Source organism: Hippocampus bargibanti, linkage group LG03 (assembly GCF_051943395.1).
Source record: "Hippocampus bargibanti isolate YZ-2025 linkage group LG03, ASM5194339v1, whole genome shotgun sequence".
Classification (NCBI taxonomy): Eukaryota; Metazoa; Chordata; class Actinopteri; order Syngnathiformes; family Syngnathidae; genus Hippocampus; species Hippocampus bargibanti.
The window spans coordinates 17,477,002-17,492,590 of NC_142736.1; the positions used below are offsets into that span (position 1 = coordinate 17,477,002).

A 15,589-nucleotide genomic window follows, 5' to 3' on the forward strand; every position below is an offset into this window, starting at 1 on the left:
AATTGAAACAAAACAGTAGTCTTTTATTTCATTTTAGAGTTACACGCCAACAATCTTTGGTTTTCGGAATGGCTTGCGACTGTAAAGCAGGACGTAGGCGTCTGGAGATTGCACGTCACCGTCGTGTAGCTCCCTGACCACAGAGTCATCGAAGCAGTGCCATGTCTGTGTCAGGGTGTTGTGGCACAGAGCAGTATAGTGACCCATGTTCAGGTGACCTATATGATTCTAAAGATTGAAAAAAAAATCATTTAGATGACTGCTTCTTGACATTGCTGTTTGTAGATGGAACAGTATTTTACAAAATCAATTCTTTGGGGGAAATATTTTACATGATATTGACCTACGATGAGAATTACCATATTCTGTGCAACATACAACTCTGTAAATCTACCACTTCAAAATAACTCACACAGCCATCAATGTCCGTCAGAGAAAATGTACAAATCGGGCACAATTTGTTTGCCAAAAATACAAGTGATAATCCATTTGAATTATTCATCGGTGGTTAACTTTACTGCTATCTAGTGGTAATAGAATGCAAAAAGAGAAGATTCTGATGTCTCAGACAAACCATACTTTGCAAGTCTACCAGCAGTTCCCCCAAAAAATGTCATCCCAAATGACTTTCAGTATTCCCGCCAGCAATGGAGTAAATGCATTGCATAATGTTGTCAAGTTTGCCTCCCTCAGGCACCCGAAGTAGAAAGGTGGCGGCATAACATGGCAGCTTCCTGTTGGTGAGGCATGTTCTTTGAAATATACTTACTCCCACGATTAATTAACTCAAAATTACATACACATCTTTACATTGATATGATGGAATGTTTATTTTATATTGATGAAATTAATTGTGGGAGTTTTCTTGGGGAAAAAACACTGAAATCAAAAACATTTCTCACACACAGTTCCTTTAAAGGACAACCGACGCCTTCGGACAAGTTGCGTCCATAATTTGTAAAATCACTTCAAATGACTTCTACTGAGCGTATTTTACAAAGATTCAATGGCATATACCAATATTTTACGTTTTAAGACGCGCTGAATATTCAGGAAGTCTCGTTTTTGACTTGGTGACGATTCCTGACGTCACGTCACGGAGGGAACGCCCCTGACCGAGAAAGCAACACACAATGCATTTTGGGTACTTTGTTTGGTCTGAAAACATCATGTTGATCCGTGTTGATGGTGAAATTAGAAGGAAAGCACATAAATAACGCGATGGTAAATCGTTGTGTGTAGCACCAAGACTAGTATTTGATACTAGTTGACACAAATTCCCAACAGACAAATCAGCCCATTTCCAACGGAGCCTGTGCGCCATCTTGTGCATTTTCTGCGAGCTACATTGGAGAATAGACGCCTAAAAATGATATGGAACGACTTCTTTAATCGATTGCAAACATTTATGCTTTCCTCTTCAGAACTATTTGAATCATATTCATAACTGGATGAGCAACAAGAAAGCATCTTCTCCGAATCTGAAGCCATTGTTGTGATTCTAGAGCAACGCAAGGCGTCTTGGTGTGACATCACGAGCAAGGGGGCAGGATCTCCTGAAACTCGCCATTTCCGAGGTCATTTTGAAGTAGTTTTGGGACACTTTTTAAGTCATTTTTATTGGTGTTTTGCATTTGACTAAAAATATCAGCCTGTGTGTTTTGGGTATTTTAGATGCTATACAACGTTTTTCTGATGTCAGTTAGGAAACAAAAAAAATGGTGTCGGTTGTCCTTTAAGGAACAGTGATCTTGGAGTCAGGATAAGAATCCAGGTCATAAGCAATCTATGTCAAAATATGGCTACAAACATCTGGCGTATCACCCAATAGCAACTCAGGTGCAAAGTCCATTAAAATGAACCATTGAGATTGCAGACACACAGTTTTAATGAATGATGCAATACAAGACTAGACACAAAGCTAAGAATTCCTGATCTTTTTCAAACTTTACACTATTGCTCCCTCTACTCAGCAATACCTCGAAATGGGTAGTCGACAGTCCCATTTTAGTTGTTACTCAAACAGCTAGCTGGAGAATACATTTGCAAATCCTACACCAAAGAATCAACTGAGCCAATGAAATAAATTATACCCACCACGACTGCATAGAGACGATAAGATGTGCAGGAAGTCTTCCGTGCTGAGCTGGACAGAAACAAGCTGAGATCAAGCTTGGTGGTGAAGGTAACATTAGTCCTCAATTTCACCTGGTTTTTGCCTTTACAACCAAACCTGCATAAAAACATTCAGTTGACAAAAGCTGTAATACTGTTACACAGTGGTGGGCCATGAATCCACACATTCATAGTAAAAATTGGAACAGTTTAATGGCATTATTTCTTACGTTTCTTCAAGTCACAAGTTATTTCCTGGCCAACTGGCATTGTCTAGTGGATGTGTATTAATATCACACAACACTCCCAGCTGATTCAGATGTAGCACCACTGAAGGCCTCGGAGTAACATGCACTGCCACTGCTGTTAAGTATATTCGACACAAAATCTTAGCGGACCCAGCGCGGAGGCGCAGATTTTAAGTGTGTGTGTATGTGTGTGTGTGTGCGTGTGTGCGTGTGTGTGTGTGTGTGTGTGTGTGTGTGTGTGTGTGTGTGTGTGTGTGTGTGTGTGTGTGTGTGTGTGTGTGCGCGTGTGTGCGCGCGCGTGTACGTGTGTGTGTGTAAGAATGTTTGGTTCCCTTTCATTGTAATATGTTGATTTTGGTCCAATACTGCAAATTGGGCCATTATTGAAAGTCGCACCAGGAACATTACCATAAAACAAACTAGAGTCTCCTTGAATCTAAAAACTATTTTTTTAAATAAATATTGAGACTTGAAGGGCAAGGAAAAAAATGTAAGCGCATGGTTCTATTTACTTGAGAGCCATAGCTGAAAATAGAGGGGGTTGGATTGTAGTCATCATGGGACTTGTCTCTGGTGCCACCTGCATCCATGAATTGAAGCAAGCTTTTGTGTTCTGCATTTCCAATATAACTGCAGCGAGACCTAATCGGTGATTTGTTGGCACTAATTCCATTGATTGTTAGCCACTATGCTACTGACCGTTTAAGGTGCAGCACGAGAACTTCGGGGGGTCCGTCCAGACAAGTGATGAGAGCCATTTCTTTCCTCAGTTCACAGGCTGAACACAGCATCTTCTCTGCCCCCGTAAGCAGAGTTTGCTCAAAGAACAGAGACAAGCAATCCTGCGCAAGATGAACATTTTGAAGACATAAAAAGTCAAAAGAAATGTCCGGATATCACTACCCATGTTGCAGTTTATCTTTTCTGCACTGCACCTCCAGTTGTGACCTAAATCCAGGAAAAGTGTACCTGAATGGAGCACTTGCTGATATGTGTTGGAATGGGTAAGGAGAGCACAGTGAAGGTCTGTGTGTTGTGGCTCTGGTAGTCACACTGTACGCAGACCGTCACATAACTGAGCAAGCCTTCAAACAACCTGGAAACAATTGTTGACTCTCCCAGTCCGGTGGCGCACTTTCCATCCTGGTATTGGGTCTGATGCTTGGAGGAATGCGTCTTGCGCCTGCCAACCTTTGAAAAACAAACCACCATTGTAATATAATTAATTGGACTTTATTAGCATATGGTACAGTACACCCGAATGGTTTTGCGCCTTGACAGTGCGTGAGTCGATTTTGAATTTTGTATTTCTTACGGGTTCAGCTTAGGCCAGTATCAAGGCCCTTGACGATCTCTGTTCGTTTTGTGCACTATACTGTTTTACTCTTGAATAGATTCCCACATGAACCTGTTTAAATATGGTGGAAAAACAAGGACGGTTCTCCATCATACCTTCTTTAAGTCATCATGGAGTGCGTTGAAGAGGTGGAGAAGTAGTTCCTGCGCATCCTGCTGAGAATGGTTGTTGAACTGGGGCAGGATGGAACATAACAAAGACCTGGCCTCCACCGGTGCACAGCTGGAACTCCTGCCCAGCCACATCTGCTCCAGGAGGCGAACAAACACTTGGGCCACCTGACACTTTGCGCTGAAAGAACAGAACGTCGTGTACAGTACAGTTTAGGCAATGCCTGTTTGCTGTTTGGCATGCAAGGAAACCTTCTCTTTCAAAAAGCACACCCGACTGAAAGGGAGAATACTGAAAAGTGCAGCATATAAAAACATTCACTGTTTACAGATGCGGTTTTCTCACCGTGCTAACTCTTTGCGCGTGTCCTGATGAAGGAGATATTCCACCAGGGGAACCGTGGAACAAACACACTGCAACACAGCGTTTAAGTAGCAGAAGTTTCCAGAGTTGTCCAGACCACACACACCGGGTCGGTCCCACCCGTGGAGTCGCTTTTCCATCACATGGCTGCTGCTGCTTGTGTTTTTTCTGCGAGAGCGGACGGAAAAAGATTTTAGAAACACAGATTCCGGAGAAAAACAATTGAGATGTTGGGGAAAAAAAGTTGCGATGTCTGTGTCACCATACATTTGAACATTATGGAGAATTTTTAAAACAGCCTCCCTCATTTTTCTGATGTGATGTCGGCCGGGGAATTTGAAACAGTCCCACCAAATTTGCTCACAGAAACACCGCCGTAGACGAAAAGAGGCTAAAAATGATCACAGATCAGACATTTGCAAAGTGCCGCCCGGGGGCCAAATACGGCCGTGGTCTATTTTCATCCGGCCCGCTGCCTCCGTCTTAAAATCAATATGGTCTGGCCCGCATGTAGAATTAACACATTGGGCGGTATCACTGTGTTACCTAGTTACCTACGTGTACCATGTAGAGGCCCAATTAAGAACAGCAAATTAGTATATGAGTAATTGACTGAATGAGACCGCCAATTTTCTAAAATGGCAATCTTTTGAATGTGTCAAACATTTTCTAAAATGGCGACAATCAACAAAAGAACACTTAGTTCTGTTCAACAGTTACAAAAAAAGTCTGTGTTAAAAAAGTGAGGTTAAGTGAATATTCAATGTCCATTTTCAATTTTGATATGCCCTCCGGTTTCCTTCCACATTCCAAAAACATGCTTGGCAGGCCGATTGAACACTCCAAATTGTCTCTAGGTGTGAGTGTGACAGTGACTGTTGTTTGTCTTTGTGTGCCCTGCAATTGGCTGGCAACCAATTCAGGGTGTCCTCCACCCTCTGCCTGAAGATGGCTGGGATAAGCTCCAGTACCCTAATGAGGAAGAAGCGGTACGGGGATAATGGATGGATGGATGTTTCAAATGAACCAAAAGGCTTAAGTCAGCTGAAATTAAAAGCAAATGTGAAACACAGAATGTCTCGCTGAATTGTATTTCAATTAATTGCTGTTATATGTTCAGAACATCCACCAATGTTGATTTTTCACACACCAGATCTGGCCCCCTTTGCAAAATGGTTGGACACCCCTGGTACACATCGAAACATAAGGAACAGAAGGTACACCTGGACGTCTCTAAAAGAGACGTCCCTTGCTTATGTCAGCAAGACAATGCCAAAAGCCACGTCTTATAACAGCATGCTTTCATCAACGCAAATTTATGTATGTACACATTAATCACAAAAGAGTCTCAAAGGGTTTCACAAGCCACCAGCTAACGACATGCCCTGATCTGAAACCCACAAGAGATCAAGGAAAAATGTATCGATCCCATTTAGGGGAGAAAAAAAAAAGAAACACTGCGTCGTGCGGACCAACCTTTGCTTCAGGACATTTGTGAGACATTGCATTTCTTGATAAGATGTGCTGTTTAGCTGCGGTAGGACCGGCACTGCGGCACTGTTGTCCAAACCCAGCTGAGAAGCCAACGTTCTGGTGAACTGGGTCAGCTGGACTTGCCTTCCTGAGCTCTGCAGGGTGTGAAGTACAAACGTGTTGATGTAGATGATGTGCAGTGCAACCCAAAGACCGGGGAGCAGCACATCCGCCCGGAACCGTCTTGTATCAGACGTCGGAAAAAGAAGAGCCGGTCCGGTCCAGCCTTTGAGATGAGCTGCGTGGAGGGATAGCGAGTAAAACTTTGACGCGGTTTCCACGGGTGCAGGAGGCTCCGTCCGTATCTGGACACCTGAATCGGAAAAGATGTCGAGGAGCTTGCCCTCTATCCTGACGCAGATGTCCAACCACACCATGTGGCGGTGGCTACAGAGAGGTCTGATAAGCTGCTCGACCACCTGGACCATCACCGGCTTCCTTCTGTGTCTCCGAAGCTCCTCCGGGACGTACAAGTACAGGTTGCAAATGAAGCCGGAGCTGATATCGTAGAGGAGGGCCAGGTGAAGTGAGCAGGGTGTCTGCTGGTACCATAATTTGTATTTCTTCACAGCCAGGTTCTCGCCGGGCGTGTATAATCCTTGATAGCGCTTGGTCACGTGGCCGCAGAAGGCGGACAAAGCTTCAAGCTTGTCTTGGTCCTGCAGTCGGCTCAGATGCAAGAGGCAGCTCTGGAAGCAATTCCTCTTCAGGACCCCTTTCCATCCTTCTACGGCAAGGCTGAACTTACTCTCCCCAACAGAGAGACCGTCCTGCAGAACCGTGGAGAAGCAACTTAGCATCTCGGTATAATCTTCCTCAGAAAAAAGATGGCCTCGCTCCCTTTTTTGAGGATGTGAAGGTCGAGGAGGTCCGCACCTCAGCGCGGACCCTCTCCTGATTAGCTCTTGCATGGCTCCTCGATCCAGCACCTCTAGAAGGAGCTCTCTGGCCGTGTAGTACGCCTGATAAGCCGGCCCTGTTGGCTGAGTCCTACTAAATGGCTTGACTTTCTTGGACCTGAAGATGTTAGGCAAGCAGAGAGTTTCTCTGGGTGAGGCTCCGGCGGGCGCATCCCCCACTAGATGGCAATCCTCTGACACCCAGTCGCACTCCTTCACTGATAAAGCTTTCGCCTTCATTGTCTCAGCCTCTTCAGAAAAAGCGTCTCGTGAAAGTGATGCGATGTGTTTTTTCAGGATCAAAGCCGTGCAGGTGTGAGAGGAGCTTGTTTGGCCACTTGTACCGTCCAAGGTAATGCCCAGAAGGGGGGGCGGCGTTTTCCTTCTCCCCCGTAAATATGTCTGCCAAAGTGTCTACTGTACAAATATCTCTTTGCGTGTGCTCACGGGTAATACATGCCTACCGAGGCAGTGGAGAATGTGCTGGGCCAGGAGATCTCCAAGGACTCTCGTGTCCCGGCAACCTGTGAACATAACAATCTGTACGCGGGGTCGCTCCCATGATGCCATTTGTCCTTTTGCGGCTGCCTCCTGGGTTTGCGTTCACTGTTAGAAAGACATTTCAAAGTCACGCTCCTTTTAACTTTCATACCCTACAGTGAGATGACGATTCCCACTTGTCCCCCTGATCAATGTGATATTTGCAGTCCGCATCATTCAACATCTCAACCAGTTGATGTGTATGGCAGTCGGAAGTCACACATTTGGTTGTATACTTCTGATTTCATTCCAAATAAAGTTAACTCATTCACTGCCATTCACAAATTTATTCGGGAATTGAAAATATGACGTTGAGCGCCATTTCCGAATGTATTCAGGATTTGTTTGATCATCCTTGGGTGCCGATAAAGGACTGGCCAAGGCCTCTGGCAATGTTTTTTCTTTTCCACAAAGGGGCGGCATTTCCCCTTTTGTCCATCTTAGCGCTTTGTTCCAGCTTCAGCCAAGTGCTATATAAACCAATATGTATGTATTGCATTGTATTTTGGACAGTTGCCCTCATTTCAAACTCATATAATTTCATACCCATATAATTTAGGAATTAACTATTCTTTTCTGATGAAAGAAGAGAGTCTAAGGTTGCTAACGCTGTATTGGGTGTTTATGTAGTCCTAAAACTCTTTATTCTGTGAGTCCTGGATTTCAATTAAAACGTTGGTTGACATTTTAGTAGGAATCATGGAGGTTGATCAGCTTTTGTAGGCCACATTGAATTGTGTGGTGGGCCGGATCTGGACCCGGGCCTTGAGTTTGACACCAGTGCTTTAAGGGCTTTTACTATGGTTCTGTATAGGGGAACGCATCTCTCCACAAAAGACAGACAATTCATTGTGTTTTTTGATAGCGTATGTGATGTCCAAGTAGAGTTTGGTTTGAATTGGTGTAGTTGTTCGAGAGGGGTCTGTAAAAGTCACAATTATAGGGTGAAAACATTGCAAAGTTGGAAACACTACAGACACAAGCATTTGCTCTTGCTCGCTACCTCATATCTACACACATATCCAAAATACTGTCAAAGCACAATTTTCTAAGGAAAAGGACATCATATTTCACTTCAAGTTCACAAACATCGTGAGTGCTGATTCAGAAACGGATGGTGGCTGGGTCAGATGTTGACAACACTGTTATCATCACAAAAGCATTGAGCCAACCACCAGATTTGATTGTTATAGTTTCCCTATGACTGTTTATATGAAACATGGTTTGCTCTGTATTGCCTCCTGTCAATGTTGTACAAAAGAGATTAATAATTGCAAGGATCTTTTACTTTCCTGTCCTGGGTAAACTGTCAACACTGGTGGCAAAAGTACTACACGCACTCTGTACTTGGATAAAAGTACGGTTTACTATTGTGTCTTAAAAGCAGCGGTGGGTCATCAGGGCCTGCAAGGCCTTCTCTGCTGGCTTAAAAATATATGAATCACAGACTGATGTGAATTATATTTTGTCGATGAATTCTTATGAAATAATTCCAAATTGACTTTCCACTTCCTTTCATTGCTTTCCCCCCGTTGTGCTGCTTCCCGGTGTATATTTTCATATTGAACCATTTAACCAATCACATGTCAGCCCTTATGTATGACCAGGGTCAGAAATCTACCTGTACCCGGTCACAATCAGTTCTGCAGGCCCTGCAGCATAAAATAAGCGTCAATGAAACTGTTGCTTTAACCAATCAGATTTCAAGTTGGCCACCCGAGGCCTGCTTGCAGGCACGAAAAACGTCAGAGTTTTTGAAAACTATGATTGCCTATTTCCATAAATGGCGATAGTCACTAGCCAATATATAGTATCACTAGCCGCTAATGAAGAGTATACTGGACAGAGCTAGCTCACTGTATCTGTCGCAAGCTGCATAAGCCAATATATTGTTGTGCTGATTTAATAGCGGCTTTGTCAACCCACAATGGATGAAGGAGAAGAAGAAATGGATGTGGTTGTAGATATACGGTTAAAGCCATTTTCAAGACTGACTTTAAAAGAAAAGATGGACATCATTAAGGTGAGAGAGCTCCTAAGATAGCAAAATATAAAATATAATATTGCAATTTTATGAGGTTACCATGAATCCCCACATTCATAGTAATAATTCACAGTTTAATGACAGTTTTTCTTGAGTTTCTTCAAGTCAGAAGTTAGTTCCTGGCCAACGGCACACTCTCATAGCCGTATAGTACTATCAGACCACGCTCACAGCTGATTGATTCAGACATAGCAGTACTGAAGGCCTAGGAGTGACATGAACGGCCCATCACTGCTGAAAAGACAGATGGAAGTCTTGAATTGGAGTCAGACATCTGGTCATTGATTCAACTCTTTTTCTGAAGTGAAAGTTAAAAAGTACAGACTCTAAAATACTATAATAGTATAATGAAGGGGAAAAAAACTTTTAACTATCGATTATGTACAAAACCTGTTTTGACAACTTGGCAACTCTCTGCCCTGACCGATTAACCCCTTGGTGCTTTTGTTTGACTTTGAAGCAGATTGATGCAGCAGTCAGAACTTTTTTTTAAGGTCACTTTGTGACCTTAGCGCTGGGTGAAGTCTTTAAATGTAGGAACCGATGTCTATTTATAAAAGCACTTTGTGTTCTAACTTTAGTGTCCAAGACTGCTGCCATCCTCTCAATATGGACACACGCTCTTGACCAATAGCTACGCGTGGCCGTAATTTCAGGGTGACGTTTTGTCGTCTCCTCCTTCATACAGCCTTTGCCTGCAATTTGTGCTTATGGAAGTATGCATGGTGCGCAAGTATCCGTGGCATCTGTGTTCTGATTTCTAATGCAGAATTGTGAGATGAAAACCAAATGCACCATAGTTATTTAGTGTCAAATAAGTTTGAATCAGACATGTTTTTTTATTATTTTTTTTTTTTTAACCATCACATTTTCTCAGACTAAACATTTTCATCATCCTTTTCTAATGGAATATTTTTTTTACTATTCAATAAAATTGAGTACAAATCCTCAATTCAAATGACACAAAAATATTTCATAAATTTTACATTTTGGAGGCAATGTTATATCTTGTGCCATCCAAGTTTGAATTTAAGACAATGACATTTTTACACTGACCTTTTTTCAAGTTAAATACTTTCATTGTTAAAAATTTCAGTGGCCAATATTTGAGGATGAAAACATTAATATTTGTGTTAGAAATTTAAATTGACACTGCAAAAATATATATTGTGTACTTCCATACTTGAGCAACCAGTCCAGCGTTGGAACATTGTTTAATTGGCCTTGCAGATAAGAGAGTTACATTCATTTAAGTGTTAGCGTGTGCATGAAACAATTGTCAGCTGATACTTGTGCAGGTGACCTGCAAGGCGGGTGTTGCTGGATTCCATTTCAAACGTGACAAGGCTGCAAAAAGGTTCAAGAGTGCGTGGAGCCATCTTGCCAGCCAGCACAATTTGGGTCAAGGCAAAAGGGTATTAAATGTTTATGTGAGGAAGTCCGAAATCCAGGCTGCACGTTTTTTATTTGCCACATGCATCGCTGGAGATGAACATCGTTCTACCAGTACTCACATTGGTCTCACGAGGGACTTGACTACAGTGCACTTGTCTACCAATTTGGGCCATACTCGTATTGTATAACATTTTTGCACCAAGAGCTGGATAGCTTTGACGTGCGAGTAGGACAACTACCTGGTCCTAGTGAGGGAAAACTGTGCAGTATTTAATGTCCGCACACTGTCCCTACCACAAGAGAAACTTAAAGGACAACCGACGCCTCCGGACAAGTTGTGTCCATAATTTGTAAAATCACTTCTGAGCGTATTTTACAAAGATTCCACGACACAATGAAACTGTTGCTTTAACCAATCAGATTTCAAGTTGGCCACCCGAGATTCCACGGCATAATAACTATGGTGCATTTGGTTTTCATCTCACAATTCTGCATTAGAAATCAGAACACAGATGCCACGGATACTTGCGTTTTAAGACTCGTGCTGAATATTCAGGAAGTCTTGTTTCCGATTTGATGATGATGCCTGACTTGATGTCACGTTTGGAAAGCCCCTAACCAAAAAAGCGACACACAATGCATTTTGGGTACTTTGTTTGGTCTGAAAACTTTGTGTTGATCCCTGTTGATGACGAAATTATAAGGAAAACACATAACGCGATGGTGAATCGTTGTGTGTTGCACCAAAACTAACAAATCAGCCCATTTCCAATAGAGCTTGGGCGCAATCTTGTGCATTTTCCGGGACTCTACATTGGAGTCCTGACGAGTCAAAATGATCTGGAAGGACTTCTTTAATCGATTGCAAACATGTATGCTTTCCTCTTCAGAACTATTGGAGTCATATTCATAACTGGATGAAAGCATCTTCTCCAAATCTGAAGCCATTGTTTTGATTCTCGAGCAAGGCAAGACGTCTTGGCGTGACGTCACGAACAAGGGGGCGGGACCTTCTGAAACTCGCCATCCTGAGGTCATTTTGAAGAAGTTTTGAGACACATTTTTATTGGTGTTTTGCATTTGACTAAAAATATCAGCCTGCGTGATTTGGGTATTTTAGATGCTATAAAACCTTTTTATGATGTCAGTTAGGAAACAAATAAAATGGTGTCGGTTGTCCTTTAAACATTATTTTAGCATGACGCAAATCACTAGTACGTTGAGATCACTCCTTTTTTTTTCTTTAAATATGTCAACTGCTTTGAGTGTGTTCATCCCTTACGTGTTGCATTAGTTTCTTGATGTCTATTTTTTTTAATTTATGTTTGTTTACATATATATGGGTGTGTTTCCAAAATACAGTAAAGTCTCGTTATATCAATATCGGTTATATCGATAGTACCGCTTATTACGATACTATTTTCATTTCCCTTGCACATTTCTAGTCTTTTCATGTATAATTAGTACCGTTTAGTACGATACCCGGTTGTTACGATAATCCGGTTATTACGGTGCTCCTTTTCATCCCCCGCCGGCCATTTTTGTTGTTTACATCGATATATCCGTCGCGCCATTGGTCGACTTGGTCACATGAGCCGCCATCGGTCGCGCTATTGGTCGACTTGGCCGTGTGACTTTGTCACGTGACACGCCATCGGTCGCGCCATTGGTCAACTTGGTCACGTGTCTTGGTTACGTGTCACGCCATCAGTCGCGCCATTGGTCGACTTGGTCAGGTGACTTGGTTACGTGCCCAGCACCCGTGTAGCAGAGCCATTTTCATTTTCAGACGCTAGCTTGTGTGTAGCAGACGAGATTGAAGTGTTTGTGTTAAAAGGTAAAAATGGGAAGCAGAAGAAGATTGATGACTTTTTTAAATTGTATACATAATACAGTAAGATGTAAGCGTTGCAGTTTCCCTGTTGTGTTATGTACATGCCCACTGTACTGTATATGAATGCAATCGTTTTTTGCAACAATGTTTCTTGTTTTGTCTGCTGAAGCGCGATGATTTTGAAAATTATTAACATTCCATACTGTGTATTAAAGGACAGCCGATGTCACTTTTTATTCAAATGCAAATAAAAATGACTTCACGCCAAGACGTCTTGCATTGCTTGTGAATCCAAACAATGGCTTCAGATTCGGATAATATGCTTTCTTGTTACACATCCAGTTATGAATATGTTTCAAATACACTGTAGTTCTGAAGATTAAAGCATACATGTTTACAATCATTAAAGAATTATATGTGCCATTTTGAGGCAACATTGGGGGAACATCTCCGACCAAAAAAAGGGGAGCTAATGGCCAGCTCCGTTTCTTATATGGCGCTTGGCTGCCCCCTTTTGGCGGCTTTTGTTTAATGCAGTTCGGCGCAGGATCGGATATATCGATAGTCCCGGTTATATCGATATTTTTTCGGACTCCCTTGAATATCGATATAACGAGACTTTACTGTACAAAGGTGAAGTCCTCCCGTTTTGCTGTTTGAGGCCAAAGCGTGGAAGACAAAGTTTGGCTAGCTCTGGTGCTACATTTCATGTATTTCACAAGGGCAAGTGGAATTGTCCCATCCAATAAATCTTCGTGTAGGGTGTTGCAAAACAACAAAATGGTGGCTATGCTAAGTGGCTGTCAAGCTGGCAGAACCCCATTTACTTAATTTGGTCGGTGAGGAAAAACATGACTGCGAAGCACAGACTTTCAATTTGGGCTGCAACGTGTAGCCTCTTAACAGCTTAATGTTCCATTTTTATGAACAGTCCTACCTTGGCTGGTTGTTGATTTTACACGTTTGTGTCAACATTCTGGCCTTTTGTGAGGTGGCTGAATGCCAAAAGTGGCTGACCTTTTTGTCGTTCGTTAAGAGGCAAAATTACAGATGTTTTTGTGTTTTTAATTTAAGAATGGATAAAAGTAGATGGCCAGTTTTGCGCTGCGCTCCTATTCGGGGCACCTTTCTTTTTACGAGGGGATTCCTGCTGTTTTGATTCACAGAAGACTGTGTTGTTACTAAGACAGCTGAAAAAAACCACTGAACTGCCCTCATTTCTCTTGATAGTCAGTAGCAACACTAAAGTCAGGACAAAAGCCCAGCTGAAGCTGATTAACCGAAAGCTCAGAAGGAATGTCAAACTTTGGACTGAATTTGTTTTTCCTGTGGATCAGATCGTTGTATAAAATATTACATCGCATAAATGTGGACTGTATTAACCCACATTTTTAACTGGTTGGCCTTGTGATGCAAAATGTTTTCAAGTGGCTGATGAAAGAAGTTTCAACTTTATATTTCCTGCAAAAAATATGTCAAAACGTCAGCTTTTAAAAGCTATAACCCCCCCCCCCCCTCCCCCAGCTGATTTCCTTATTAAGTCAAAGGGGGTCAAAGGGGTATTTGGAATGCTGAAACTGGAAGCCACACTTGAATATGGTCGCACTTCACTTGTGGAATATTTCTGGTTCAAAGCAGTCGTGCCTTTGGGTATAAAGGGTTAGAATGCACAATTCTAGGTTTCATGTTGGGCATGACAAACGAAGCAGTTTCATGAGCAGGGTCACAGAGGATTGAAAGATGAAACCCTGGCTGACCTTCAATCTTATTAGCCACATTTAACAGTAACATTTACTTGTGTTACTTAGCCTGTGAACAGTGTTGCATACCTCAACACTGTTGTGGTTTGTTGATAAAGCTTTTTTTAATGATTGTTATTATGGAGTGAAAGAAGAAAAGTCCGTATTTTTTAAAAGTACTTTTGCCCGTTTCGTGGTAAGAGCAAAGCATTGTCAGCAAATGGTGAGCAGTTGTACTTTATGTTGCGGATGACTATTAAATACCTGTCAACTTATACGTTTTCCCCGTCTTATATACGTTTTTTTCATCATTTTGAATTGTGTGCGCCGTATAACAACTTTTATACGATAAAAAAACATTTATGCGGTTATCGAGTCTTTGTCGATGAAGCATGATATGCGCGTCACATTTTTTCGTTTGATTTTGTATTTCCGTTTCCGTATTTGAAGTCCGGCATTTGTGTTGCAATCGAGGAATCAACTAGTTATAACGTAGGAGTAAGCATGGAAGAACCAATTTAAAACTGCCGGACACGTGGAGAATGTAGCCAAGAGCAAGTCTCATGTTCAATCATTAAGGGGAGCAAAAGTAATAATCGTATGTATATATTTTTTATCGCTGCGATTATGAAAGCATAATGTGCGCATGCGCGGTAAACTGCATTTCCGCTTGTGTTAGTGTTTTTTTTAGCATATCAAATAATGTACGCCGTACTACAACTTTTATATGGGAATTGTAGTCATTTATAAGGGCAGCGATTAGCCAAGGTTGACAGGTATGATATTATCCTTGCTGTTATTGCCTTTTTATCGAGCATCTTCATCAAATTCATGGAGTTGCTTGTTCAGTAGCCAAAAGGGGTCTTATTGTGCCGGTCCCAAGCACGGATAAATAGAGGGTTGTATCAGGAAAGTATGGCCAAAATAAACATGCATCAAACCTCTGACAATGGAGGACACTGATTCGCTGTGGCGACCCCTGAAGAGAAAAGCCGAAACGAAAAGAAGAGAAATGAGATGACGGTAAACAACATCAAAGCAGCAAATCTGATATTCACCCTCCAAGAAATAAAGGACAAGACTCATTAAGAGAATGAAGAAACAAACTTTTCATGACTAAAAATGCTAAAACTTCAAACTTGGTCCTGGGTCAGCAAGCAGGTGTTCCCACATTTTAATCTACGTCATCTCAATTGCAACATCGCAGGCAATTTATAGTGCGCGTGTGCATATCATGTTTCTACACTTGGTCGAGTGACAAAACATGCGGCACTCAAGAGGCTTCATGTTGCAAGCCCAAATTGAAAAACTATTATGTTGCTTATGTAATCCCTGCAGATTAGTTTCAATCAAGTGTGTTGATCCCGCAGAACTTTCTGCCTTAAAAAAAAATAAAAAACAACAGAGAGCA

At 42.0% G+C, this 15,589-nt stretch overlaps 2 protein-coding genes across 3 annotated transcripts; both read right to left on the bottom strand.

Moving 5' to 3' along the window:
- Positions 1-23: 23 nt before the first annotated feature.
- Positions 24-15,472, bottom strand: LOC148900538 (ubiquitin carboxyl-terminal hydrolase 50-like). 2 transcript variants are annotated; one of them, XM_088992340.1, is made up of 8 exons: positions 15,237-15,472; positions 15,120-15,157; positions 4,177-4,362; positions 3,816-4,011; positions 3,333-3,554; positions 3,063-3,205; positions 2,098-2,233; positions 24-228 (listed from the first exon to the last, which is right to left on the bottom strand). In XM_088992340.1, the coding sequence occupies exons 3-8, from the start codon at positions 4,332-4,334 to the stop codon at positions 40-42; spliced, it is 1,044 nt and encodes a 347-aa protein (XP_088848466.1). In that variant the 5' UTR covers positions 4,335-4,362; positions 15,120-15,157; positions 15,237-15,472; the 3' UTR covers positions 24-39. The 2 variants fall into 2 exon arrangements, with proteins under 2 accessions (XP_088848466.1, XP_088848465.1); XM_088992339.1 differs by lacking the exons at positions 15,120-15,157; positions 15,237-15,472 and having other exon boundaries at positions 4,177-5,463.
- On the bottom strand, positions 5,530-7,144 carry LOC148900539 (uncharacterized). The gene has a single exon (XM_088992338.1). The coding sequence runs from the start codon at positions 6,864-6,866 to the stop codon at positions 5,553-5,555; it is 1,314 nt and encodes a 437-aa protein (XP_088848464.1). The 5' UTR covers positions 6,867-7,144; the 3' UTR covers positions 5,530-5,552.
- Positions 15,473-15,589: the final 117 nt, after the last annotated feature.